This window comes from Sceloporus undulatus, chromosome 7, assembly GCF_019175285.1.
Source record: "Sceloporus undulatus isolate JIND9_A2432 ecotype Alabama chromosome 7, SceUnd_v1.1, whole genome shotgun sequence".
Taxonomy (NCBI): Eukaryota; Metazoa; Chordata; class Lepidosauria; order Squamata; family Phrynosomatidae; genus Sceloporus; species Sceloporus undulatus.
Window position 1 is genome coordinate 31,152,248 of NC_056528.1, and position 26,704 is coordinate 31,178,951.

The following is a 26,704-nucleotide window of genomic DNA, read 5'->3' on the forward strand; positions in this document are numbered from 1 at the left end:
CTTGGCCGCTTCCCTCCCTCCCTCCCTCCTCCGAGGCTTGCCTTCAAGTCCTGCGCCTCCTGCCCTCGCCTTCCTTTCGCTTCCCTTCCTTGGCGGCTGGAGGAGCTGCGCTGCGTCCCAAGCGAGGGACAGGTAAGAAGGCGGGCATCCTCCTCACCTGGCCAGCTGCAGCCGACTGGGAGCCAGCCCTCTGCCCATGCCCAGAGGCACTCTCTTGCCAGGGCAGAGGGACCCAAAGGAGGAGGTCCAAGGAACACCTGCTCCTTGGAAAAGGTGGGGGTTGTAGGATGCCTCCCCAGCCTCCCTGGCATCCTCCTCACCTGGTCAGGTAGAGGCGCAACAGGTGCAGCTGGGAATAGGAGCCAGCGCTCTGTCCATGCTCAGAGGCACTCTCTTGCCTGAGACAAGAGGGACCTAGCTGCCAAAGAGGACCTGCGAGGGAAAGGTGGGGGTTGTAGGGTGCCTTTCAGAGTCCTTTCCAACTTGTATTTTGGCTTGAGAGCATCTCCTGAAGCTGAGAGAGTGTGACTTCTGAGTCTCTTGCTGTTGTAGGGCGACCCTAAGGAACTGAACCTTTCATGGGGTTTTCTTGGCAACATTTTGTTCAGAGGGGGTTTGCCCTTGCCTTCTGCCGCAGCTGAGAGAGTGTGACTTCTAAGACTGTTGTTGCTGCTATTGTTGTGCGCCTTCAAGTTGGCTCCTGACATACGGCAACCCGAAGGCGGCGAACCTACCCTGGGTTTTCTTGGCCAGACTTTGTTCAGAGGGGGCTTGCCCATTGCCATCCCACCATGAGGCTGAGAGAGTGTGACCGGTCCAAGGTCACCCAGTTAGTTTTATGGTTGAGCTGGGATTTGAACCCTGGTCTCCGGAAGGTCCTAGGAGCCCAACACTCAAACCATTGACAGGTAGGACATTCCCAAATCGAGGCTGAGAACTCAAATAGAAATGTAAACCTATGCTTCTTAGCGATCAATGCTCAGAATGGAGGACATTATGGGGAAAAATCCCTCTTGGGCAGAAGGGTGGGATAGTAGGATGTGTCCTGGAAAAGGAGGATGTGTCTGGTCACCTTGGGTTCAGAGCCAAAGCCTGGTCCATCCTGGCAGGACACAGGTTGACCCACCACCAGCTTTCTTCCTCGCTCTTTCCAGGTAACTCCTACCTGCCAGGAAGGCACCAATAGTCCTGGGGCTTCCTTGCATTCACCTGGCTGCTTACTGATCTGCCAGGTGGCATCCTCTTTGCTTCCTCTGTTTATGTGGCAGAGATGGCAGCACCTTCCTCCTCTGCCCAGGTGCCACCTTCCGGCTCCCGAATCCTTTTCTCAAATGCAGGTGACCTCCGTACAGGTTGAGTCTCTTCTTTGCAAAACGCCGGGGAACCGGAGGTTTCTAGCGAACTCAGTTTGGTACTGAGTTTGTTGGAAAGAACAAATATTACCAGATATCTGTTGCATCATCCAGAACGGCATCATCCAAAACCCTCCTTCACGGGAGCCAACTAAATGCACAATGTACATGTTGCAGGCTTTCGAAGCACCCCTGGCTCCTTCATCAGGCAAAGATGTGAAAAACCATATAGGAGAAAGAAGAAAGATGATGATGGTGATGATGATGATTTATAGAGCCCTGTAAATGTACACAGCAATGTACATACAATCAGTTAGATGTTAATCATAGGCTTACATTTTGCTGTTCCCAGTTGAGATGGTATGGAAGGGTTATTCAAACAGACTCATCCTTCTGACCCTGTGGATGATGGGAGGTTCATTCCACAAAATCAACTTTAAATTCTATTTGCAAGACAAGGAGATCCAGCTTGAGATCTAGATATCAGCAGAGTTTGTCTCGACTTTTTAAATGTCATTCGCTAAACTGTACTTTTCCGCCATACTTTATATTACGTTTGACCACTGAGACACCCTCAAGTTAGTAAATCAGATTTCAAATGAATATATGTATTGATAAACAAGGGATGTTTTATTTATCCGGAGTTAATAAAGTCATTTCCAACTTACGGCAACCTGTCAATGGGGAATGATACCTTTACCTTTTTAAACATGGCGCATAGTGGTTTCAGTGCTGGACTATAAATCTGGAAGCCAGGGTTCGATCCTCAGTTTGGCCATGAACCTTTTGCTTTTTGGTCTGATACACACACACACACACACACACACACACACACACACACACTTCCTAACTGCTAGCAGCCTGATTGTTTTCTTCTGAAACGTTAATGTGCGCAGTATTTTGACACCGCCGGTGCCTCGGTTGTGTGTTTATTCTCTTTCAAGGCTACCTGTCCTTTTAAATTTAAACAAAAATATTGGAAACCATTGCTAAGGTTCTGTGATCAAAAATGGCTAAACAAATACACATAGATACAGAAATTGACTAAGGAGTTAGAAACCTACTCCAGGGAAAGACCTAAAATACATAAATGCCCAAAGCTAGCAACAGAAGGTTACAAGGAAATAAAAGAATCGGTGATATGGTTATTAATAGCGAAATATAATAGAAGGATGAAATACTAAGTTGTATGTTAAGGACTATTCGAAAGACGCATAGTCCTAGAAAAAGACCGGAATATAGAGCAAACAAGGAGTGGGTTGGGTAGAAAAAATAAATTGGATTTAAAGAAGAATACTCTTTATTTATGATATGCTCTTGGGAAAGATCCAAAAAGATATACAGTATGCAATTGGAAGGTGGGTATATCGAGAACAGATGGAAATATAGGCCCCATACAGACAGGCCAAAATAAAGTTGCTCCAGTTCACTTTGGAAGTATGCTGTTTAAATGATGCATGCATCCTAAGAGTCCAGAAGCTGCACCAAAGCCATGCTCCAGTCCTTAGGACTGGATCGTGACTTTGGTGTGGCTTCCAGACTCTTAGGAAACATGCCCCTCTCTGTCAAGCCGGCCTCCCTTTCAAAATCTGAAGTCGACAGATTCAAACCCTACATACATTTTAGCTTATTTGTGCCAGGGGAGGGTAGGTTTATTTAGTATGGGAGATTTCAAGGGGGAGATGTTGTACTGTGTCCCCATCTGCACACAATGGACTCACTGGAGTGTAAATGGGAGATTTCAAAACCGATAGAGGAAAGACAATAGGAGCACTGAGACGCATCCTATGGGGTGATGCAATAAGCCACAGGCTAAGAAAACAGTGGTTTGAGGACTCTGGAGACCAGGGTTCGAATCCCCTTGGCCATCTAAACCCAGTGTATGACCTGAGGCAATAGGTCACACTCTCTCTCAGCCTCAGAGGATAGCAATGGCAAACCCCCTCTGAACAAATCTTGCCAAGAAAGCCCCAAGACAGGTTCACCTTAGGGCCGCCATAAATTGGAAATGACTCGAAGGCAAACGACAACAAGAAAACAGCCATTTGTTTCATAAAGATCAAGTAGACAGAACATATTGTAAAGAACAAAAATAACTTCCTGGCCTTGCGCTGCCCATTTTAGTGCAAACATTAAGACACAGTGTTCAAATTCAGCAAGCATTGCAGAATGTCATGCCATTCTCCCATTTCCCAAATTAAAGAAAGTTGCACCTGCATCCCCTGAAATTTTGTTAGGCTTTCTTTCCTTTTTGGGGGGCCTGGGACGTGCTGCTAACAGAGAACCGAATCCCCAGATGAGAGTATTCCCAAGAGAGGGATCTGCAGGAAAGGTGGCGGAGGATGGCCATCCTCCCATGCCATCCCATCCCTGGTCAAGTGGCTCAAGAGTGGGGCCTCCATCCTTGTCCCAGGCCAGGTGTGCTTCTCCTTGCCAGCTCCTACTGCTCCCCAACCTTTCTGCTTATTTTGCAGTTCTGGTTGCGTTTTCCCCCCCTCATTAGACCTCTGTTGCCTGAGGCTGGCAAGTCACTGGGAAATTCCATGCCCAGCCTTTTTGCGGAGGGAACGAAGGGAGGGCAATGGGCACAATATGAGTTCTGCACAGGACAAGCCCTTTGGCACCAGCTGGCATTTCGTTTGGTTGGCCGAGTCCCATGAGAAGCATCCCAATGTCCCAACAGAGGAAGCCAATGGCTGCCATTCCAGCAGGGAATGGGAAAGCTGCTTTTGGAAGGGGACTACATGCCCCAGAACAAAGTGGTTGCATTCATGTTCTGCTTGCAGACTTGGTTGGCAACTGTGGGGAGTCAACCAATTCCAGCTGCTCCAGGAGACCTCTTTGGATCACGGCCCCAGGCGGTCCTGTGGTCTGAATGTCTTCCCAGTTTGGCCACCAGGCTCCAGTTGCTCACCATGGACAGTCGTGATGTTCATGCGCCTGAAGTGTGCTCACTTTTGGAGGGCTGCCCAGCATTCCAGTTCACTGGGAACCAGAATGGGCTGCAGAATAGGAAATGCGCCGTGGGAGGGCTGGCGTAGGCTGAAAGGGATCTGGCAGGGTTGTCTGCAGGGGATCCCGGCTTCCTCCCATTGTTACCTGTGGCATCTCAAAACTCCTGCACCTTTGAGGTTAAAGGGAAGGAAGGGAAGCATTTCCACCTCCATATGTAGCATTGCCCTGTGTGAGTTTGCACCTGGCTGCAGGCACCTTCTGACTCATATAAATGGCTGCTGCGGCAGACAGGCAGAGATGAGACCCTGGGCAAGAAGCTCCGTAGCCACAGCTATATGTCGAAGCAGCCCTGTTTGCACCCAGGAACCACAATGTCAACAGAGTGTAGGGTGGCCAAGTGGAATATGGGACAGGGCTCCTGTAACTGTAATCTTTAACAGATCGTGGAGCAAGACAAAGTACTATAAAGCTCTATGAAGTGGGACAAAGGTATTCCCTCTACCTTGCCTTCCAAAGCCCTATTGTCAGCCATAGCCAGGAGAATGACCCTTAATAGGTACCTTTGTCCTGCTTGATAGAGCATTATGGTGCATCATTAAAATTACAGGAGCCCCTTTAGGCTGGTCAGGGCTCAAGTCTGCAGTTTTTGTGGGTCAGTTCTTGTTGGGAGTTGTTATGTACCTTCAAGTTGTTTCCAACTTATGATGGCCCTAAGGCAAACCTAGTTGAGTTTATCGTACTTTGGCAACGTCATCAGGAGGCACAACTCATTGGGGAAAAATAATGCTGGGAAAAGTGAAGGAGAAAGAGAGGAAGACTGCATGCCAGATGGATGGACTCTACTAAAGAGGTCAGGAGTATGAGTTTTCAGGACCTAAGCAGAGCAGTGGAGGACATAGGGTTGCTGTGCGCTGACATTGAGCCGTTATCAACAACAACAACAACAACATCAACAACAGAAGGGGATCCTGAATTGGCAACCCTAGCCCAGTCAATCCTGCCCCGGCTGCACTGTGATGGCATATCTCTTCATCCCTGTGATGCCCTCCTATGGCACCTTTGTGCTGGAGTGCCATATATATATAGGGCAGCAGTCCTGGCAAAAAGAACCTTGTATCTTTCCCACTCGTATCTGGTTCCTTCGAGCTCTGTTCAATCCCTGCCAGCGAGTTTCTTTTCCTCTTGCATTGCTCAGACGTGGGTCAAGAGCACTTTCTTGCAGCTGGGGGCCAGAAGCCACAAACAGGGTTTTATGCAAAGACCTTGAGTTGAACAGAAACCCCTTAATCTCAGAGAAGAGCACAAGGGGAACGGTGCACAGTTCCTTCCAGCCTGAATAGACCCAGGTGTGTCTGTGCGCAAAGCCTGTCTAAGTGCGGCTCCTGCCTGGGTTTTTGTTTAAATGACTTGCCAGATGAAAGGCTCCATCCTCTGAAGGAGCCTCGGCTTCCTAGCGAGAAGAAGGAAGGTGCCTCAGATCTTTTCTCTGGCGCTCCATTTCAGAGGCTCCTTGTCGCACAGCCAGAATGAAAGCAGACCTCATTAGCACCATGTTCAGATTTGCTTCTATACAGGCTTCAGGGAGTTGCACAGACACCTTTGAAACACCTCAAAGGTTGCAGGTGAATACACAGAGCTCTGAGATGTGAAGGTGGTCCAGAGGGAGAAGGAACCGTTTCCCCGTGGCTCCCAAAACAAGGCACAATTAAAATATATTTTAATTAAAAAGAAGAGATTAAGATGATTGGAACAGCGGTGGTGAAGGAACAGTTCCAGGAGTGAACGAAGGATAAAAAATTAAACATGAGCAGATCTCACACAGCCCTCCAGATCTTGTTGGGCGGCACTTTCTTGTTGCGAGGGGCCAACTTTGTGACTTTGTGTAGGGTTGCCCTTTTTGCTGTCAAAGCAGGTACCTCGAGGAACCAAGAAGGAGAAAAGGGATTAGCCTAGGTTTTTTTCTTGCACAGAGGAGTTGAATGACCTTTGTATGATTATTTGTTTTAATTGTATATAATTTCTAGTATTTTATTATTTGGACTGTTCGCTTGCTTTTGCTACTTTGAAATGGCCTGGTGACTTATTCAACAAAGAATACTTGGACTTTGTTGGACTGCAGCTCCCAGCATTCATCATTGGTGGTTGTGCTACCAAGGGACTGATGGGTATTGCAGTCCAGCAGTATCTGGGTAATTTCATGGCTCCTATCCCTTGTTTAAGCCACATCCAACATTGCACCAGAAGGGATTTTCCAGCAGGACTACATCAGTTGGGATTCCTTCCTTCCTTCCTTCCTTCCTTCCTTCCTTCCTTCCTTCCTTCCTTTATGGGCTTGACCCCCAAATGCCCTTTGCCTTGAATCCTGGCCACTTGCAACCTGCCCCATTTTTTCCTTTGGCCCTACTGATGAGCCTTGTGTCCCACTGCTCTGTTTTGGAATATAACAAAAGTTCCAGTTTGTGTGTGTATGCGTTCCAACCTTTTCCATCTTTGTGAAGGGAAAGTAACTGAGCTGGTCCGATGGGTGCATGGGAGCCGCATTGCCGCAACAGATGGGAGAGACCATGTTGTTTTTTCCTCTCCAGTGGCCGTCTGATGCGTTTGGCGGCTTCTGCTTCCTCGCTACGGTCCAGGACCTTTGTCCCCATCAGTTCACGCTCAGATGGCTCCTGCTCCGCAACCGTCTCTCAGCAAGAGGCCTCTGTAAAGTGTAACCCTTCCATGAATCATTTCTGTCTGAAAAAAGGAAGGATCAATTGGCAAGGTGATGGCCCAGTCCATCACGGTGCCTTGTGTGGCAGGCAGCCCTGTTTCTCCTCTTGGTTCCTTCTTGGGTTTCTTTTTTCCTCCTTTTCGTGTTTCCAGCAGATCCTTCACGATGGTAGGGAGAGGCCAGGTGTGCTTCGTCTTGTTTTCCAGCCTGGGAATCCTGCTTTTCCTTGGCCTCAGATGCTCTGCTGTCCCACGGAGGCTTAGCCATGGAGGAAAGATGCATACTTGATGCATACTGGTGAAGTCAATCAGTCAATCAATCAATCAGTCTATAAGATCCCAACTTTTCACATAACAATTGCACATAACAATAGCAACGATAACTAGAAAGAGATTCCCAAGAGACATGGAAGGCATTCTGCCATCGTAGGACCTGGGGCTTCATAAATGGAAAAACAGTTGTAATTTGCAAATGGTAAAATTGAATTGCCTTCATTTTTGTTCAGGTCCATGGGGAAGGTACTTAACATCTCTGTACAGTGGTACCTCGGGTTACGAAATTAATTCGTTCCGCCGCCGCTTTCGTAACCCGAAAAGCCTTCGCAAGCCGAAAACCCATAGGCGCTAATGGGGAAAAGCCGCGATTTCGTGTGAAATAGCGCCGAAAAGCACCAAAATTTTCTTCGTAACCCGAAATAACCTTCGTAACCCGGAACAGTTATTTCCTATGGGATTTTTTCGTATCCCGGAAATTTCGTAACGTGGGTATTTCGTATCCCGGGGTACCACTGTACTAACATGACTGGTAACATCCAAGATGTAGAAGCTGTGGCCCCAACACTGTCACTCTCTTTCCCAAATGCTATTTTACCACCTCTTCTTGGTGAAAAACCCTGTGAAGCCTTGAAAGCCAGTGTGACATATTTGACACCTTTGGGTTGTAAAGGTGGATTTTCTTAGGTTTTTTAACCTCATGGCAACGCAGCTACCCCTGGGAAGGGATATGGAAATAAAAGTGCCAGTGTCATGCTGCCTTCATGGTGTGACCACATCTGGAGTAATAATAATAGTAATTAAAAATAATAATCTGTCCATCGCACTTAAGAAAAATGATACGTCTGACTTGGAAAAATTGAAGTGTCCAGCTTAGGAAACAAATGATGAAGGACTGATGTGACAGCCATCTTGAAATATTTGAAGAGATGCCAAACAGGTGAGAGAGTAAATTGGTTTTCTGTTGCTCCAGAGCAAATTCCAAGAAAAGGGATTTAGAACAAGCATCTGGAAGAAGGTTTTCCCAGGGATTGCTGTTCAACAGCGGAGCAGACTATTGTGGAAGGAGAAGGAATGGTGGACTTTGTGGGTTTTCAGACAAAGCCCAGAGAACCACCTGTCAGGGTTGTCGTAGCAGTGGCTTTCCTGCATTGGTAAGGGTTGGACTGGATGACCTTTGAGTTCCCGTCCAGATGTTATGATGCTATGAGCTGGGGACCTGGCTGAGACACATAACAAATAGTTCTTTTGAAGATGCACATTGGGGCATACGCGTGTGTCTTTTTAATAAGTTACGCCTCATGAACAGCCACAGTCATAAGGAGGCCATCTTTGCATGTCTGTGTCTCCCTGTCGGGATTCGTAATGGGTACAGCAGGTGGTGGAGCTCTTGCAGAGAGCCTGGCGCTTCTTGGGTCTGGCAGTCCCTTTCCTGCCTAAATTAATGGAAAGAAACAAACAACAAGGAAAGATGCTAACATGAGATGCTAAAAAAGATCTCCGTTCTCCATTTTGGAAGTCTTGATTTGCTGCCGCTGCTGCGATTTGCCAATATCCATAATGTTGATGGAGCGCAGAGCTGGGATAAGCTAATTATTTTGGATCCTCGGTTGCCAGGATTCGGGTGGCTAGAGATTTCTGAGAGTTGTAGGGCAAAAAAGGAAACATGTCCAGGGTCTGTGAGGCAAACTGTCTCCTTATCTTCAGCTTTATTTTCATGACGTGTTCCTGGCAAGCCGGATATTTTGGTGGTGAAAAGCGAGATCCGCCCATGACTGCGTTTCCTGAATATTTGGGCTTTAGGCTTTGCTTGTTTCAAAGTCCTGGTAAAAAAACTGTAATTCTTTTCCCTTTCCTCTGACTTGGTAAAGATGCAGGTACCCACAAGATGCCATGTGAACAGAAGGTAGTGTGTGTGAGGCTTGGTACCCAAAACCTTACCTATCACATTCTTAATGCCCATAGCTATTTAAGCGTATTGGTCCAAACGACAGCACTGGAGCCAAGGCATAAGCTGAAAATGACCAAATCCAGGAGTTTTCCTTCCAAACATTTTCAAATTATGGTCTCTTATTTTAATAGGAAGCACATCAAACAGAGGCTGGATGGCTATCTGTCACAGAGAGGACTTGGATGTTGTCTTCCTGCATGGCAGAAGGAGTTTGGATTGGATGGCCCTTGGGGTCTCTTCCAACTCTAGGATTGTATGTTTTCTTGCATGGCAGAATGGGGTTGGATTGGATGGCCCTTGGGGTCTCTTCCATCGTTGTGATTCTATGATTCCTGTGATGGAAAGCTGCTGCACATCCTTCCGCAAGTAAAGGTTAAACACTTCTGTGCACACAGAAGCCGGGAGATAAGGGGAATTGCTTAAGCGGGGAAGGAGGAGTTGTCTGCCCAGTGTTCCTTCCCTTGTAATTGAAAGAGCCAGCCTTGGTTTGCAGAAAAGATTGACCACTTCAGCTGCTGGATGGTGGGAGCTGGGCCCCCTGAGGCTCCCTTCATAGAAACCAGGCGGTCAGTCTGGAATTAGCTGGAAAGAAGAAAGCTGATAGCGCTGGTGTGTGTGTGCTGTGTGTGTAGGAATAGCTCTTCTGGCTGTTGTGTGAGTCCTAGCTGGCACTGGCTTTGGGCTCTCTTTCCTCCAGCAGTAACCTTGGCTACGCTCCTGGCTCCTGCGTAGGAGAAACCGGGGCTGGCTTGCAGTCATTTTTGGGGGTGGGTGGGTGTCTGAGGCCAGGCAAACCTGACTTCCTCTGCAGAAGAAAAATTATCCTCTATTAATAGGATCCCATGAAGATTCAAAGGCGCAATTAGCCTCCCTTCTCCAGGGGAAAACTGTACATTTGTATGCTCTTCTGATAAGAAAAATGTTCAGCCAGCTGACAATCAATGCAGCCTTCCAGTTGAGGTTGGACTGCAGCTCCCAGCAGCCTTGGACAGCATAAGCGGCGATGAGGAATGCTCAGCCCAGTTGCGTCTGGAGAGGCCGGGCTTCACCCAGGGTTGTTTTCGAATCCTAGTTTTCTCAGAAACAAGTGATCAGGCATTGCACAAAAAGGAATACAATATTAATGACTCTGGAGACCAGGGTTCGATGTTCAGCTCAGCCATGAAACTCACTGGGTGACCTTGGGCAAATCGCACTCTCTCAGCCTCAGGGAAAACCAATGGCCAACCTCCTCTGAACAAATCTTGCTGAGAAAACCCCATGAGACATTCGCCTTAGGGTTGACATAAGTCAGGAATGACTTGAAGGCACACAACAACAACAACAACAACAAATATTCACCACTAACCTCTTGGTGGTTTTGTCCAGCTTGGCTCTCTTAATGGGGATGTTTCGATATGAGAGGAGCCCCATCTCAAAGCCTCTTGGATCCCATCACACCTTTGACTTTCTCATTCAGCCCTTTGGATGTTGCAACTCCTATCAGCTCCAGCCAGCACAGCCAGCCATGAGGAACATTGGGAGTTGCAGTTCAGTCATATTTGTTGGTTGGCTCTAGAGTAGGATGGAAAAGGCAAGCTGAGAGGTCCATTTTGGATGGCTCTTCTCCTGTGTCTCAGTTTGTTGTTCTGCATTACACATTGTTTTGTAGTTGTGCTGCTTTCCAGTTCATCCTAGAAACGCAGATGTGGCTCTGTTTATGCTTCAAACAATTCCATGCCTCCATTTTAAGCAGAAAACAGCAAAGACATGGAACGACTACAAAAGAAAATCAAGGAAGAAAATGCAAAGGCAGGTTCACAGCTGAACATTAAGAAAACAAAAATAATAACCAGAGATGATTTACATAACTTTAAAAAAGAAGAAGACATTGAAGTAGTTCAAGATTTTCCATACTCAGAATGGAGATCAAGAAATCGGAAGAAGACTAGGACTTGGAAGGGCAGCTATGAAGAAAGTAGGCAAGGTCCTGAAATGTGAAGATATATCACTGAATGCTAAAATTGAGATGGACCATGCTGTCATATTTCCCATTACTATGTATGGTTGTGAAAGCTGGGCGATGAGGAAAGTGGATAGCAAGAGAACTCATCTGAGATGTGGTGCTGGAGCGGAGATCTGCAGATACTATGGACTGCCAAAAAGACCAATGAATGGGTCTGATTTCTGCATTTCTGTTGCTGGTCTCACACTCAACCTGTTGAGTAACTACTAGACTCAGGTCTGCAAAAACTCATGCCCCAAGTTCTCCCAAAAGGCCCTCCACTCCATATATCTGCAGAAGGAGACCCATGTCCACAAAAGCTCATGCTACCAACTTCTTTCTTCCAGTCAGCCTCAAAGATCTACAGCAACAATTCCCAAATTTTGGTCCTCCAGATGTTTTGGACTTCTGCACCCAGAATCCCTGACAGTGGGCCAAGTTGGCTGGGGCTTCTAGGAGTTGGAAGTCCAAAACACTTGGAGGACCAAAGTTTGGGATTCACTGGTCTACAGGATCCCTTTGCAGACCGATTTTCCAAACACATAGGGCTAGGGGTTTGGATTCGCAAACCAAAGACATTCAAGTTTTGCTTGGCAGTTTTCCTACACTCTTTACAAAACCTTTGGTCTCGATGGCTCCCCACCAAAAAGAGTGAAATAGTGGCTGCATTTCCCACCGTACCCAATTTTAGGGGTTTCTGGGGGTCCATGGGCCACACTTTCCCCATCCTTTGCCTTATGGTTTCCTCCTGGTGCCTGGTGCTGGGTCTCTTTGTCTGCTCCAGTGTGTTTTGTACCGGTGCCTCTCTCTTAATCTGACTTTTCCCTCCCACACTATTAAAAAGGCCTTTTCCTAAGCCGCTTAGCTGGGCAGTTGCCACGTCTCCCTCCTGCTGCCCAATGTGCTGCCGCTGGGTAGCTTTGCTGCTTTCATCGGTCTGTCCAGTCCATCCCTCCTTTTTCTCCTCCTTTGGATGAGTGGACAGAGGCGACTCCGCTTCCACTGACCAGTAGTGCCTGAGGACTTCTAGGGTGGCAGGATTGTTTCCCAGGCTGGTGTAGCAGAGCAAGTTTGCTTTTAGTGTGTGCCATGTGTTTGCATTTTGCAGACTTAGGGCTGAAGTCAGAAAGGGTTATGTAAGACACAAAGAAAAAGAAAACTGCAGGCCTTTTGTTTTTGTAAGCCACGGACTTTGCAACTTTTGTCAGGCTAAAAAGTGTGTGATCCCAGAGGTTCATGCTCAAGTGGATTGCAGGCAGAGAGGCGAAGAATTCCCCCAGCGCATACTTTTTGGGGGTCCTCCCCTTCCTGCCGATCCTCGTGATAAACCTCTGGCACTGGTTGGGTTTCAGAAAAAAGTGGCCGTCGGTAGCCCAGGGGGCAAAAAAAACAAACCCTTCAGACCTCTCAGTTTGCACAGCTTGTTCCTGGGCGCTCTTCCCACAACTGGTTTTCTTTTGGCTCAGAACCAGCCCTGGAAAAGCAAAAAGCAAAAGACGACCAGAGCTGCGCTTCCCCAGAGAGCCTTTTCTTTTTATTTCATTTGCAATTATCTTCTGCGCTGGTGGAAGCAGAGGTTGGCATTCCTTTGGCTCATCGATGGCGCTTGTCCGTCAGGGTGGCAATACATGCTGCATGCACTCATGTGTACATCTATACTCCAAAAACCTGACCCGACTTATCCATGGGTCACTGTAAATACTGTACATACTTTAATTCTTACTTAAAAAGGAACCATATCCTTGTGAAAAGCAAAGCATAATCTGTCCTGGAAGCATTGACCCACCTCTAGCCTTTCGGATGAGTACAAACAGTTATATGTCTGCTGGAATTGTGTAAATTGCTTCATTCTTTAGATTCAAAGTTTTTAGCCCGACTCAAGAAGCAAGAATCAAAAGGACATTAACCGAAGCTTAACGTGATTTAGAACTTGACTTTTCCTCCATCATTGCCTGTATCTGGTTTTGACATAAGCTTCTGGACCTTGTAATTTCCATTTCTTGGCTGGTGTTTCTGCGATGGTTTCTTCTTCTGAACACACAACGGTTAAAAGACATGGAACTTCATTCTGTTGCACATCGCCAGCCCCAAGCTTCTTCTGAAATTACTTTTATGGCATACTTTGTAGCTGTCTCTATTTGACAGGGACAGTCCAGACTATTCCTCAGTATCCCCACTCCTTCAGCTGCTTTTAAAATGTCCCGGTTTCTTTCTCCTGCTCCTGCTTTGTCCTCAACTTGCTGCAAATTGAGTTCAAATTTTTCCCTTCCCTGTAGGCTCAGGCAAAAGCAAACTGTGGCGGCCTCTCCTAGCTTGTCTGCATCCTTCCTCATTCCTAACTTTGGCCATCTTGACCACAGTCTGATATTGCTTGGCCACACATCTCCCAATGTTTAATCTTGGAAATGTTGGACGGGGCATTTGGGGCTCTTCTTAGAGGCACGGAGGCTTTTCTTTTCCTCTCCAGAAGGAGACAGTCATCGATCTCCATAAATGAGGGCTGCAAGAGTAGGAAATGAGTGGGCCTCTGTTTCTGCTCTGCTTCTGGACAGTGCTATCGGTCATCTTGATGGATAGATGGCCGCTGTATTGATTCTCTGAGGCAGAACAGATGATGGGACGCCACAGAAGCTGTTCACCTTCTGGGCCGAGCAGATTATAAATGACATTAATGAAGATGATGTTGATAAATATTAATATTTTAATTGGGTTTTTAAAGGATGGACGGGTAGACAGACAGACAGAAAAGAGGAAAAATATTATAGGATATTATAGGATGTGTCTATAAAATACACTTTCTTGTGTAGCCAAAGCAGGGAGATTTTCTGACCACCGAATGACAGATGATGAATGTTTATCTTTTGAACCCTAGATGCCTTTTAGTAAGGAGCAGAACACAACTCCCTTGCTGCAAAACTCCATGCTTTTAACATTTATGCTCTTGACTGCTTTTGATTTTATTTATAGTTTATAACTCTGTATAATGTCAACCTTTTTTAGATGTTATCTGTTTAGTGTTTGCAAGCCACAGACTGTGAAAAAGATATAAATAAAGAGAAAAGCTATAGCAAGAGTAAGAGAACGAAGGACCCAAACCCGCTAAATTCCAAGACATAGGAATATGATTCAAAAGAACTTTTGCACCTACAAAGGACAAATATTTTTCTAATATCAGGTTTAATGTGTTATAAGGCACCAGATCCTGTCTGATCTTGGAAGCTAAGCAGGGTCATCCCTGGTTAGTACTTAGATGGGAGGCCGTGTAGGAATACCAGGGCTGTAGGCTCTATTTTGGAGGAGGAAACTGGCAAAACCACCTTTATGAGTCCCAATCCTGACCTCCAGGCGCTCTCTCTCGCATTGAGAAAAGACCGTCACTAGCTTTATCTGGACAAAAGTTTGCCCTGTTGTTGGTTAACCAAAGTTCGGGTGAAATTGGTTAATTGTTGAAGGTGCCTTCCAGACCTTTTATCCTATGAGTTGCTTATGCAAGCAGCTGTTTATCCACCAAAGGATGCAGATATTCATGTTTTGCTAACCTTTGTGGACCTCTGCAATAGACACGATTGTAATATATAACCACCGTCAGTGGAGAATGGGCTGTTTCTAAGAGGAGCCTTGCCCTAAAATGCCTTTGGATCAAGGCTGCCATGGTTGTTGGAGTCAAAGGTTCTCTTTGTGTGACTTCCTTGAAATATATGTTTCTGACCTATAACAACCCTAAGGTATCATAGGGGTTTCTTGGCAAGATTTGTTCTTCCCCTGAGGCTGAGAGAGTGGGACTTGCCCAAGGTCCTTCAGTGGCTCTCCATGACTGAGCGGGGATTTGAACTTTGGTCCAACCATGCCAGCTGGAACTGAGTATCTGATATTGCTGTTGTATGGCTATATTTGCTGTTGTGTGGCTTCAAATCATTTGTAACCTATGGTGACCTTATCATGGGGTTTTCTTGGCAAGATTTGTTCGGTGGGGGTTTGCCTTTGCCTTCCTCTGAGGCTGAGAAAGTGTGACTTGCCCAGGGTCACCCATTGGGTTTTATGGCTGAGCGGGGAATTGAATCCAGGTCTCCAGAATCAGGACATTATATAGACTGAGTTGTGTAGACTCAAGGCATTATGTGCTTCATCAAAACAACTCTCCCCAGAATTCCATAGAATGGAATCAAGACAGTTGAACTCAAACTAAACTGGCCTAACTGTTTTGTGGAAATCTGGTGGCTTGATCCCATTTTAGCTGCCATGGATCCATCCTGGGAAATCCTTGATTGGCAATGCCCTCATCCTGAACTGCAACACCCAAGGTACCCTGAGCGCCTGTCTACATGGCAGAATTACACTGATGTAGTCCTCAGTCTTCTCATGAGACCTTTGAAGTGCCTTTGTTGGTGCTGTTGTTGTGTGCCTCCAAGTCTTTTTTGACCTAAGGCAAACCTGTCATAGGGTTTCCTTGGCATGTTTCTTCAGAGGGGGCTTGTCATTGCCTTCTCCTGAGGCTGAGAGTCTGTGACTTGCTCAAGGACACATGGTGGGTTTCATGGCTGAGCTGGGATTTGAACCCTGGTCTCCAGAGTCATAGTCCAACACTCAAACCACTATGCCAAGCTGGCCCTCTTTAAAGTGCCTTGCAAAACTACAACTCCAAAGGGTTTGTAGGATAAAACCATGGCAGGGAAAGTGGTATGAAACTGATCCAGTGAGATGTATTGCAGATGCATCCATCCCCAGAAGGAGTTGGTCAAAACACCCCATTAATGGGGAAAACAATGATGATGATGATGATGATGATGATGATGATGATGATGATGATGAGCCTGCTGTTTGCTTGATTCTTCTGGAGACAATCTTTGCAAACCTTCTCCTTGACTCATGGTCTCTTTGTCTGCTGCTGGCTGTTAAGAGTGCATCGTTCTCTTTTCTTTTTCCAGATTGTTGGGAGACATCTGGTGCCCCCTGAAACTGGCCAGGATGCTGAGGAAAACCCTGCGCAGCTTTGGGAAGAAGCTGATCCGCCAGCGCACGGTGGACCTGGGCTTGCAGGAGACTAAGTTGGCCCGCTGCCTCTCCACTTTGGACCTGATCGCTCTCGGCGTGGGCAGCACTCTGGGGGCCGGAGTCTACGTCTTGTCGGGAGAAGTGGCCAAAGACCAAGCCGGCCCTGCCATTGTGATCTGTTTCTTCATCGCCGCTGTCTCTTCGGTCTTGGCTGGCTTGTGTTACGCCGAGTTCGGAGCCCGAGTCCCCAAGGCTGGCTCGGCTTATCTGTACAGCTACGTGACCGTCGGGGAGATCTGGGCTTTCACCACGGGATGGAACCTCATCCTTTCCTATATGATAGGTAGAGTATGTGACACAGAGCTCAGAGAAGAGCCTGGAGGAATAAACTCTTCTAGAACATGGCCTCATAACCCGAAAAACCACCACCAACAACAAAAAAATTAAATCTCTTTCTTTGGAGGTTTTGAAACAGAGGCTGGATGGCCATCTGTCACAGGGAGGGCTTTTAATGTGAGTTCCTGCATGGCAGAGGGTTGGACTGAATGGCCCTTGGGGTCTCTTCCAACTCTATGATCCTATGATTCAATCAATAAATGTACACTATACCACCTGTTCAGGATGGGAAATGTGTTGCGGACTAGATGGGCAAAGCCTCACCTGGCCAGATAGTTCGACCACCCCTGTTTTTCCTCTTGCAGTGAGAAGAGATGATGGTCCTTCCTGGACCTGGACTGGTGTTGCATCTGGAGTTGCTGCAGAGGAAGCAGGCTAAAGGCTTTAGTTAACAAAGGTCCCTTTCTCTCTTTTCTCTCCAGGGACAGCAAGTGTGGCTCGCGCCTGGAGCTCCACTTTTGACCACATCATTGGAGGCCACATCTCCAGGTTCTTCCAGAACCACACCTCCCTGCATCTGGAAAATGTCTTGGCTGAATATCCTGACTTCTTTTCCCTCTTCCTGGTTTTGCTGCTTACAGGTGAGATGACCTTCCCAGCCGATGGGATTCTCTTCTTGTACGATTCAGGTTGCAGAGCTGAACCGGACTTAGTTTGAGCCAGTGGGACTCATCCCAGAAATGTATCCCCAGCTTTTGTGCCGTGACTGCCCTCAAGGCAGCTTGTGATATCACTTAAAAACCACATCCTCCTCTAAATTAGGCTGCTAGAAACATTAGTTATCTCCTCTAAAAACACAAGAAGCAGGAAAATCTGAATTCTTACTGATGCGGCAGAGCTGTATGCAATTAGCATCGCTTGGGAGAGTTACTTTTTTGGAAAGTTACATTTTTGGATTGCAGCTTCTGGTATTCATCAGCTAACCTTGCAACACTGGCAGTGCTAGATATTGAGACCTGCAGTTCAAACATGTAACTGGAATGCATCATGGCAGGGAGAAAAAGGATAGAATGGTTTTCTGTCTCATAATACTGGAACCCAATTGGGGCAGGGAGGGGTGTTATCCACTGAAGCTGAATGCTGGGAGATCCAGAGCAGCTCCAAAGGGAGCATTTCCTCACACTGTGCCTAGATAAGCTGTGGAGGTCACTGCCACAAGAGATAGTAGTGGGACATGAACTTGGAGGGGATTAAAAGATGCGAGAGCTGGACAGTGAAGAAAGCAGATAAGAAAATCAACTCATTTGAAATGTGGTGCTGGGGAGGAGTGCTGAGGATACCGTGGATGGCCAAGATGACAAACAAATAAATGGGCCCTAGAACAGATCGAGCCTGAAATCTCCCTGGAAGCCAAGATGACGAAACTGAGGCTGTCGTACTTTGGGCACATCATAAGAAGGGAAGAATCATTAGAAAAGACAACGATGCTAGGAAAGGTAGAGGGTAGCAGAAAGAGAGGAAGACCCCATGCCAGACAGACTGACTCAATCAAGGAGGTCATGGGCCTGAATTTGCAGGACCTAAGCAGAGCAGTGGAGGACAGTGGGTCAAAGATGTCTCATCCATGGGATTGCCATAAGTGGAGTCAACTTGAGGGCAGTTAACAACAACAAAGACAAATTCATGGAGGGGAAGCCTGCCTTCCACTAGCCACCATGGCTGCATGTTATCCCTGGTATCAGAGGTAATCAGAGATTGCTGAGGACCGCGAGATGGAAGGGTGCAGCTGCACTCAGGTCCTGCTGGCTGGCTTCCCACAGGACTCTGTTTGGCCAAGAAGAATGCAGGAATCGACAGGCCTTTGGTCTGATCCATCTTTAGGGCTCTTTTAAGCTCTTCTGACTAATTGCTCTTAGAAGCTCAGGCAAACAGGATGGGTTTGGTGGTGTGCCTCGTGTGCCCCAAAAGATCCTCTTCCTTGTAGCCCACGTGCCAACCTCCAAGGAAGAATGTAATTGAGAAGAAGCTCATTGCTGTTTCCACTTGTCCATCAGTCAAGACACGGCTGGGGATTGTGTGGCCTGCCAGCAGATGTTGGTGGACTGCAACTCCCATCAGCCCTAGGTAGCAGAGCCAAGGGTGAAGGAGCGGGGGGAGCTACAGTTTGATGACATCTGAAAGGCTGCACAGTTTCTGCATATCTCATCTAAGTGACAAGTGCAAAGAGGCTGCCCTTCAAATACTCCAGTCCTGGGCTCATTTGGAAGGTTTTTTCCATTGTACCAACCATGGGGGTAAATAGATTCACTGGCCAGAGCTTTAAGAAGTTACTTTCTTGGGTACAGCTCCTAGAATCTCTTAGACAATATAGCCAGTTGTGTGGGCTCCTAGAACACGTGAATATGATTATAGTGAAGCATTCCTACACCTGGGTCTCAGGGGTTTGTGTCCCAGAACCTCTGATTTTCAGAGACCTGTCCAACATCCCATTCCCTGCCGTTCCTCTCATGCTGGAGGGTTGAGTGCTGATACATAAGTGCATTAAATTCCAGTAAATAAATACTGCCACCCTTGCAGGGTTGTTGTCGTTTGGCGTCAGCGAATCTGCCCTGGTGAACAAAATCTTTACCGCCATCAATTTGCTGGTCCTCAGTTTTGTCATCGTGGCCGGCTTCGTGAAGGGAGACGTCAACAACTGGAACTTGTCTAAGAACGATTTTCAGAACAGCTCTCATAAATTCTTGGAGCATGGGAACAGGTAAGAGGACCTTCTCTGCCACTTTGTTGTGGACTGAGGTTGGCAGCTGCCATCTTCTTCTGCTCTCTGTAAGTCCACATTTGGCTGCTGCAGGTGCTTATGGCTGTCCGGCGGACCTACTCTTGTTGCCCAGGGGAACAATGATGGGTAAAGGCAGTGCTCAGAAAATCCCTATTTGTGAGGACTCAGGCTTTGAGAGAAAGACCTGCACCCATGTTTGGAAATGGTGCTTTGTGTGTTTTTTAAATCTTTACTTCTTTTGCTTCCTTGAATATTTCCACCGAGTTAGCTTTCTTTCTCTTCCAGACCTGGACTCTTTGGGAATGGCGGCTTTGTGCCCTTCGGCTTTCAGGGGATTCTCTCAGGCGCTGCCACATGCTTCTATGCCTTTGTGGGATTTGACTGCATTGCAACAACAGGTAAAGCATTGCTTTCAAAGAGTGCAGTGGGATGACCACATAAGCAGAAGCAAAGTGTTCAAGGTGCGGGAAGTAATCTTCTCTCTTCTGTGGTGGTCAGGACAGGTTTTGAGTAAAGTGTCTGTTTCTGGGCACTACATGGCAAAATCTCCTTTGAACAACTCCTCAAGAAAAACCCCATGATAAGGGTTTTCCCTATCCTTACCATAAATAAGAAATGACTTGAAGCATACAACAACAAAACAAAGACATGTTAAAATGCCCGTCGCCAAGCTAGAGTGTGTCCAGAAGAGGGTGACCAGGTTGATGATGGGTCAAGAAACCCAATTGGGTTAAGTAGAGAACACAGACGCATCTGTTGGGGATGCTACCAGTTTCATCGTTTGCTTCAGAGTCCACATTGATACAGGTTGGACTAGATAATAATAATAAATAATAATAAAAGTATATTTATATTTACAACAATAAAAACGGAACACCAATTTCCATATATAAAATACATCTTAGAACCAAGACAGCACATTAAAATCCATGTATCAACATATCATTCCATATATCAACATATCATAGATGGCCTCCAAGGTACCTTCCAGATCTCTCATTACGCTTTGGGAGGGGGATGCTAATACCCAGATGATGCCCACATGCTGCGTTGCTCAGTACATTTGCACAGGGTCCCTGCCTGGTTCTGGGCGTAGGCTGGCTTGCTGTTCCATATCGGTTCTGTTCCCAGGAGAAATTTCCTGCATCTGCTTTGGGAAGTGAGTCATGAGCAGTGAGACTCGGAGCCATGGCTGGCTGCTTTACCCGGAAGCTCAAGCGTTTGTGGTTTTGCATAGCAGAGTCCTCATTCATAGGAATGCTCTTTTCCCAAGCGGTGCAAGTTTGGAGTGTGAAGTGGCTCTTCAGTTGTGTACAATTGCACACTGGAAACACTTAAGTGTTGTTTTTGTCCTTCCTTCCTGGAACTGCGACGGGCAGGGACTGCGAGTCAGGAGGCCAAGTCTGGACTCTTTATAACCCTGCCTGATCCAGCATGGTCACTGGTGTCCAGAAGTAACTTCTGGTGCCTTTTTTGGGGGGTGGGGGGGTTGCTATTTGGGAGACAAGGAACAGTGGGCATTTACTCCAGTCAGCCAGGATTAACCAAAGCATTTGAACTGAAGGCATAGACTAAGTATTTATGGCTCCAGAGTGGCTATTTTTGACTGGAAAAAGCAAAGATTCTGGAGAGGTTTTTTGTGGGTTCAAAAGCCACATGTTCCCAGTTGTCCTTTTAAAGACTTTGTCCCCCTTGGATATAGTTTGTGAGTTTTTCCATTGGCATTTTCTTGGGATAATGATTCACATCCTTTCTGTGTGTCTCTCTCTCTCTCTCCAGGTGAAGAAGCCCGTAACCCTCAGCGGTCCATCCCCATTGGCATCATTGTCTCCCTACTCATCTGCTTTGTGGCCTATTTTGGAGTCTCGGCTTCCTTGACGCTGATGGTGCCCTATTTCCTGGTGAACAAGGAGAGTCCTCTGCCTGATGCCTTCAAGTCAGTGGGGTGGGAGCCGGCCCGCTATGTGGTGGCCATTGGCTCGCTCTGTGCCCTTTCCACCAGGTGAGAAGAGCCAGGATCTGAGAGTGTGGCATTTCAATCTCCGGCGGGCCAACGAGGCGCAAATGTTCTTCTGTAATGCTTTTAGTCATTTCTAATACAGTTGGCCCTCCATAGCCATGGGTTTTATATTCACAAATCCATGGCTTGAAAATATTTTCTTAAAAAAGGATGAATTCCAAATAGCAAATTTTGATTTTACCATGTTATTATGCCATTGTATTTAATGGGAATTGAGCATCCACGGATTTTGGTATCCACAGCAGTGCTGGAACCAAACCCCAAAGGATAACAAGGGGCCACGGTATATATGTTTTTTAAGAGGTTGAACTCTTTCCAAGCTTTCTAAGATGTTTAGCAATTAATGTTTCAAAAGATGCCAAGGAACTAAGAACAGCAATCTCTAAATATAGCTGAGAAAAACAGCAAATTAAAACTGGCATTGGTGCTTAAGGGAACATTTGGGGGGGGGTTAGGGAGGACACACAAAAGACAGGGAGGCCTTCACCGAATGCCTAAAGCAGGAGGTGAGGATCATGTGGCCTTGCACATTTGTTGGACTGCACCTCTTGGCTTCCGCCCAACACAGCTTGCTGGGCTCCATGTTCCCCATGCCGCGCGTGATCTACGCCATGGCCGAGGATGGGCTTCTCTTCCGGTTTCTGTTCCGGGTGCACAGCCGGACCAAGACTCCTTTGGTGGCCACTGTGGTGTCAGGAATCATTGCTGGTATGGATGCAGTAATGGAATTCTCTCCATCCCCTTCTGTCCCCATCCCCATCCGCTTGCTTGGGGACTCACATGGCTCCTGTTTTCTTGCAGCCCTGATGGCTTTCCTCTTTGAGCTGAAGGACCTGGTTAACCTCATGTCGATTGGCACTCTCTTGGCATATTCCTTGGTGGCTGTTTGTGTCCTCATCCTCAGGTGGGTCTCTCAGCTGAGGAACTTCAGATGGTGGGGCCCAATCCAGTTCTCTACGGATCCCAGTCAGGTTCCCTCTGGGCTTCACCAGAGAGCCGTGATCCCTTCCCTCATGATGCCGCTGCTTGTTTGGCAGTCTGTTTCTTTATTTCTTTAAAACAATTCTTCAGTTTAGATCCTGCCTGCTTCTCCATATGTGATCCAAGGTCACTTACCAGCAAGTCAAAACAACATGCAAGTAGAACCACGATGATGTGGAAGTTTAAAAACCATTATCAGTCATGCTGAAACACCTGCAGCTTAAAAAACTACAAAGATAACAAAGACTTTTTAAGAAACTAGTAAGATAACAATGCAGCACACAGACATCCCATTAGAGAAACTGGAACTAGGCTAGAACTAGGGAAGAATCCTGTGTGAAATTCTGGAGAGTGGTTGCTGCCAGCCATAGTTGACCGTAATAGGCTTGAAGGACCCCAAGAGTCTCATATGGAGTAAAAGAAGCTAACATTCTTCTGCAGAAGAGGCTAAATTCACTCTGCAGCAGCATTTCTTGGTAAGGCTCAGAAAAAATCCTGCCTGAAACCTTGGAGAGTTACAGCTGCTAGTCCGAACTGTCCTTAAGTGGTCTTAGTGGACTCTTGGTGCGCGCGTCTGACTTCATCTAAGGCAGCTTCCCATGTTCTTGCATTAACTCTGCATCTTCGCTGACAGGTACCAGCCTGAGCTGTTTACCAACTCCAGAGACCTGGAGATGTTGGAGGTGAACGGAAGCGAAGAAGAAAAGGTGATCATCAATCGTGCGGCCACAGAGAGCCAAATTGTGTTGAAGGAGAAGTTCATCTGGAGGAACCTTTTCTGCCCGGAGGCAGACACCCCAACCCGCCTCTCGGGGCGCATTGTCTATATCAGCAGCACCATCATTTGTAAGTGCCAAGGCGAGATGGGACCAGCTGGTCAGGTCTCATTCTAAGATTTCTACCAATTGTGCGTTCTAGTTCACTTTGCAGGAACGTGGAGCTCACAGGTGACAATGCTTGAGACCATGGCTGTTCCTAAATGGGAGTAAACTGTTTTAATTTTCTTTAACTGTCCAATATATTTTAGATACTAGTTATCCATTGTTCATTATTCATTGTTATTTGTTTTGGTTTTTAATTTTGGGTCTCCCTTCCTCGCAGCTATCATGATCACTGCCTTGTGTGGCATCCTGGCGCAGAAAGGGGTAGCTCTCATGGAAGGCGATGTCGGCTGCATCATAGCCTGTGTACTTCTCCTCAGCATTTCGCTTCTCGGCACCATTGTCATCTGGAGGCAGCCACAAAGCAAGACACACCTCAGTTTCAAGGTAAACACCAAGCTAGCAGGGCCTTCAAGTCACTTCCAACTTACAGCAGCCCTATCATGGGGTTTACTGGAGTTGAGAGTGTGTGACTTGTGCAAGATCACACAGTTAGGTTCCCACGGCTGAGTGGGAAATCGAACCCTGATCTCCAGTGCTCAAGTCACTACACACTGGCTCTCCCTTCAGTTCTCCAAGGTTGAAATTCATTTTCTGCTACTACATTAGGAAAAACCTGATAGCAAGAGGTTTTTGACAGTGGAATAATTTACCTTGGGAGCTAGTGGACTCTCCATTTTTGAGACTTTAAAAACTAATGACTGCCTTTCAGGGATTCTTCTTCTGCTGGCAAGGCTTGGATTAAGTGACCCTTGGAGGCCTTTCAACTGTACAATCCTGTTTTTTCTGATTTTTCCTCAGGTGCCTGGCTTGCCACTTCTCCCAATTTTCAGCATCTTGGTGAATGTCTATCTCATGATGCAGCTGGACTCAGGCACTTGGATCCGCTTTGCTGTCTGGATGGCCATAGGTGAGACTACCAGTGCAACTCCACTCATGAAATCCCACATGAGGAACTGGGATATCTGGGATGCTGCAGTCGTGGCTTGGATGCTTTTGGGTGTGCGATGCATGCACAGCAGGGCTGGAGGCAGCATTGAAAGAGGGGAACAGCAGCTGCTCTTGTGACCAAAAGTTTTCCCCATTCTCCTTCTAGGCTTTGCCATCTATTTTGGCTACGGGATCCAGCACAGTGTGGAAGGACAGGTTGCCCGGCAGTCCACCAGCACCAAACCTCTGAATATCACTAGTTCTGACCAGAGTCAGGATACAGCGATATGAGGAAGAAGACAATCTTTCCCTACCCTCATCATCCACACAGAATGGATGCCCTTGAGTTATTCACCCGCCACCTGCCTCCTCCCTGTGAAAATGACAGGCAGATGGCAGAATCACAGGTATACGGTCTCTAGTAAACTTGCGAGGGAGGCTACTCATGCCGACACTGAGCAGGTGGTGGGTTAGACTCAAGGCCCCGACCTTAACCCCGCAGTCAAGGCTCACAAAGTCAATGCAGGGTATAACCCAGTCCCCCAGGCCTTGCTGGAGGGAAGCCAACATCAGCCAGAAAAGCTGCCAAAACACCCCAATGTCTGTATTTATTCTGTTTGGCCTTACTGGCCAGAGGTTGCCTTTCTTGTGTGTAGACATATGTGGAAGTGTCAGATGCCTGTCCAAAAACGGTTCTGAAAACCCTGGGGCTAGAAGCCCTTTTTGTGCTTCTTTTTAAAAGGCATTGTTTGTATATTGTTGTGATAATGTTGTGGTTTTTACGATTAAAACTCCAAAGAACTTTTTATTTTTAAAGACAGGAAGGAAAGATTTTGATATGTCTGGCTCACTGCCTTCGTCTGTTGGCAGCTTGGTTTCTCACGGAACTCATCTCTAATTCAATCTGGGGAAATTATTTTTCAGCATGAGCTAATAATGTCACTGTCTCCAAGAGCTACAGAATTGTTTCAGGGCTGGGGTAAAACCAACGTTGGTGGTTCAGTCCACTGTGAAGCCGGTGGGACAGTGGCTGGTTAGAGTCCTTGCTGCAGTTCAATTTAGGGCAGAGCTCTAAAAATGTCACCTCCCCTGACCGGCCTGTTAATTTCTGATACGGTATTTTTAAAGGATGCTTTGTGGTGCTTAAAACTGAGGACGTCCATGCTTGAAATCGAGCATTCAGTGGCCTTGATGTCTTGTCAGTTTTTTAATACAGTGGTACCCCGGGATACGAATTACCCAGCTTACGAATTTTTCGGGATACGAAAAAATCCCATAGGGATTTATTGTTTCGGCTTACGAAGGTTTTTTCGGGTTACGAAAAAACCCCGGCGCTGTTTTAAATGGAAAGGCCGCCACCGGAGGGCAGCAGAGAGCTATTTTTTCCATTAGCGCCTATGGCAATTCGGCTTACGAAGGTTTTTCGGGTTACGAAATTAGCCGCGGAACGAATTAATTTCGTAACCCGAGGTACCACTGTATACGATTACAACAGCTTGATCTTGCCTGAACTTCCAAGGCTCCATTCTGCAGAACCCTGGGATTTGTAGTAAGGCACTTAGAAACCTTTGCTGGAGACCACTAGAATGATTCCTATGGATTACATACAGCAGTGGCATTCTCTCAAAGAGCAAACTCCAAGTTCCCTCAGAGAGACTATAATCGCAAAGTTCTGTGGGATGTAGCCACGATGGTAGCATGAAGCCCCTAAACTAAAAATATTGTAATGCTTCTACTTGTCACAGGGATGGGAAGCAATTCTACACAGGACTTGAGAAATAGAAACAATTTCTTGCAGCACCAGTATAGGTTAAAAAAAACAAAGCAAAGGCATTCTTACAAGCAGATCCCTCCTTTTCATTTCTGCCAGGCCATAAATACAGCCCTTGGGACTGCAGGGCATCTGGCACATCTTAACACGTCGAGGAAGGTAGGCCGTGCCCTATGGCTTAGCCCAAAGCACATGCCCATCTCCAAGATAACTCAATAGGCATATGCCAATATTCCAAAATCTGAAACAGAAAATACTTTGGTCCCAAGCATTTTGGGTAAGGGAAACTCAACCTGTAATTCCAAAGCGTTAGTACATTTAAGGTGACGCCCCTCATAATGTATGATTTGGTTACACAGAACTGGAGCCAGTGAAATATCCTAGGCTCATATATGTGGCACAGTCATACAACCCAAGCATGATGAGACGGCTGCCAGGACCTTATCTGCTCTAAATCAGTTCTGACAGAACAGATTCAAATTAACCTAATGAAGAGTCACTGGCTCCAGGCTTGGGGCAGAGGAGGCTTTATAGCAGGCAAATACTTTCTCTCACACATCCAGCTATAAACAAAATGCCTTAAGTGCAAGTTTTATTTTACTCCCTGCTGCTCCTGACTCCTTGATTTGCCCAGTTCTTCCTTGTTTTTTGGCTCTACCCAAATCAAAATATACCAAGCTCTGTGAAGACTGGGGGATTTGCATAATGAAAGTGTAATAATAATAATAATAATAAAAACACACCCACTTTTTAAAAGGACTCCCCCAATAATGGAGACAAGAATCCA

General features: G+C 46.7%; 1 protein-coding gene across 1 annotated transcript; it reads left to right on the forward strand.

The window, feature by feature from the left end:
* Positions 1 to 25,353, forward strand: SLC7A3 (solute carrier family 7 member 3). The gene is made up of 12 exons (XM_042478999.1): positions 1 to 132; positions 16,153 to 16,562; positions 17,038 to 17,196; positions 19,133 to 19,313; positions 19,620 to 19,732; positions 21,114 to 21,336; positions 21,923 to 22,062; positions 22,156 to 22,258; positions 22,970 to 23,181; positions 23,437 to 23,603; positions 24,018 to 24,126; positions 24,313 to 25,353. Exons 2-12 carry the CDS (start codon positions 16,193 to 16,195, stop codon positions 24,435 to 24,437), a joined length of 1,902 nt encoding a protein of 633 aa, XP_042334933.1. The 5' UTR covers positions 1 to 132; positions 16,153 to 16,192; the 3' UTR covers positions 24,438 to 25,353.
* Positions 25,354 to 26,704: the final 1,351 nt, after the last annotated feature.

What these genes read in the sequence shown, in the direction of transcription:
- SLC7A3 (XM_042478999.1), top strand. Translation starts at nt 16,193, where the DNA reads ATGCTGAGGAAAACCCTGCGCAGCTTTGGGAAGAAGCTGATCCGCCAG. An exon ending in GTTTGTGTCCTCATCCTCAG is followed by an intron (nt 22,259 to 22,969) that starts GTGGGTCTCTCA and finishes CTTCGCTGACAG; the next exon opens with GTACCAGCCTGAGCTGTTTA. An exon ending in TATCAGCAGCACCATCATTT is followed by an intron (nt 23,182 to 23,436) that starts GTAAGTGCCAAG and finishes CCTTCCTCGCAG; the next exon opens with CTATCATGATCACTGCCTTG.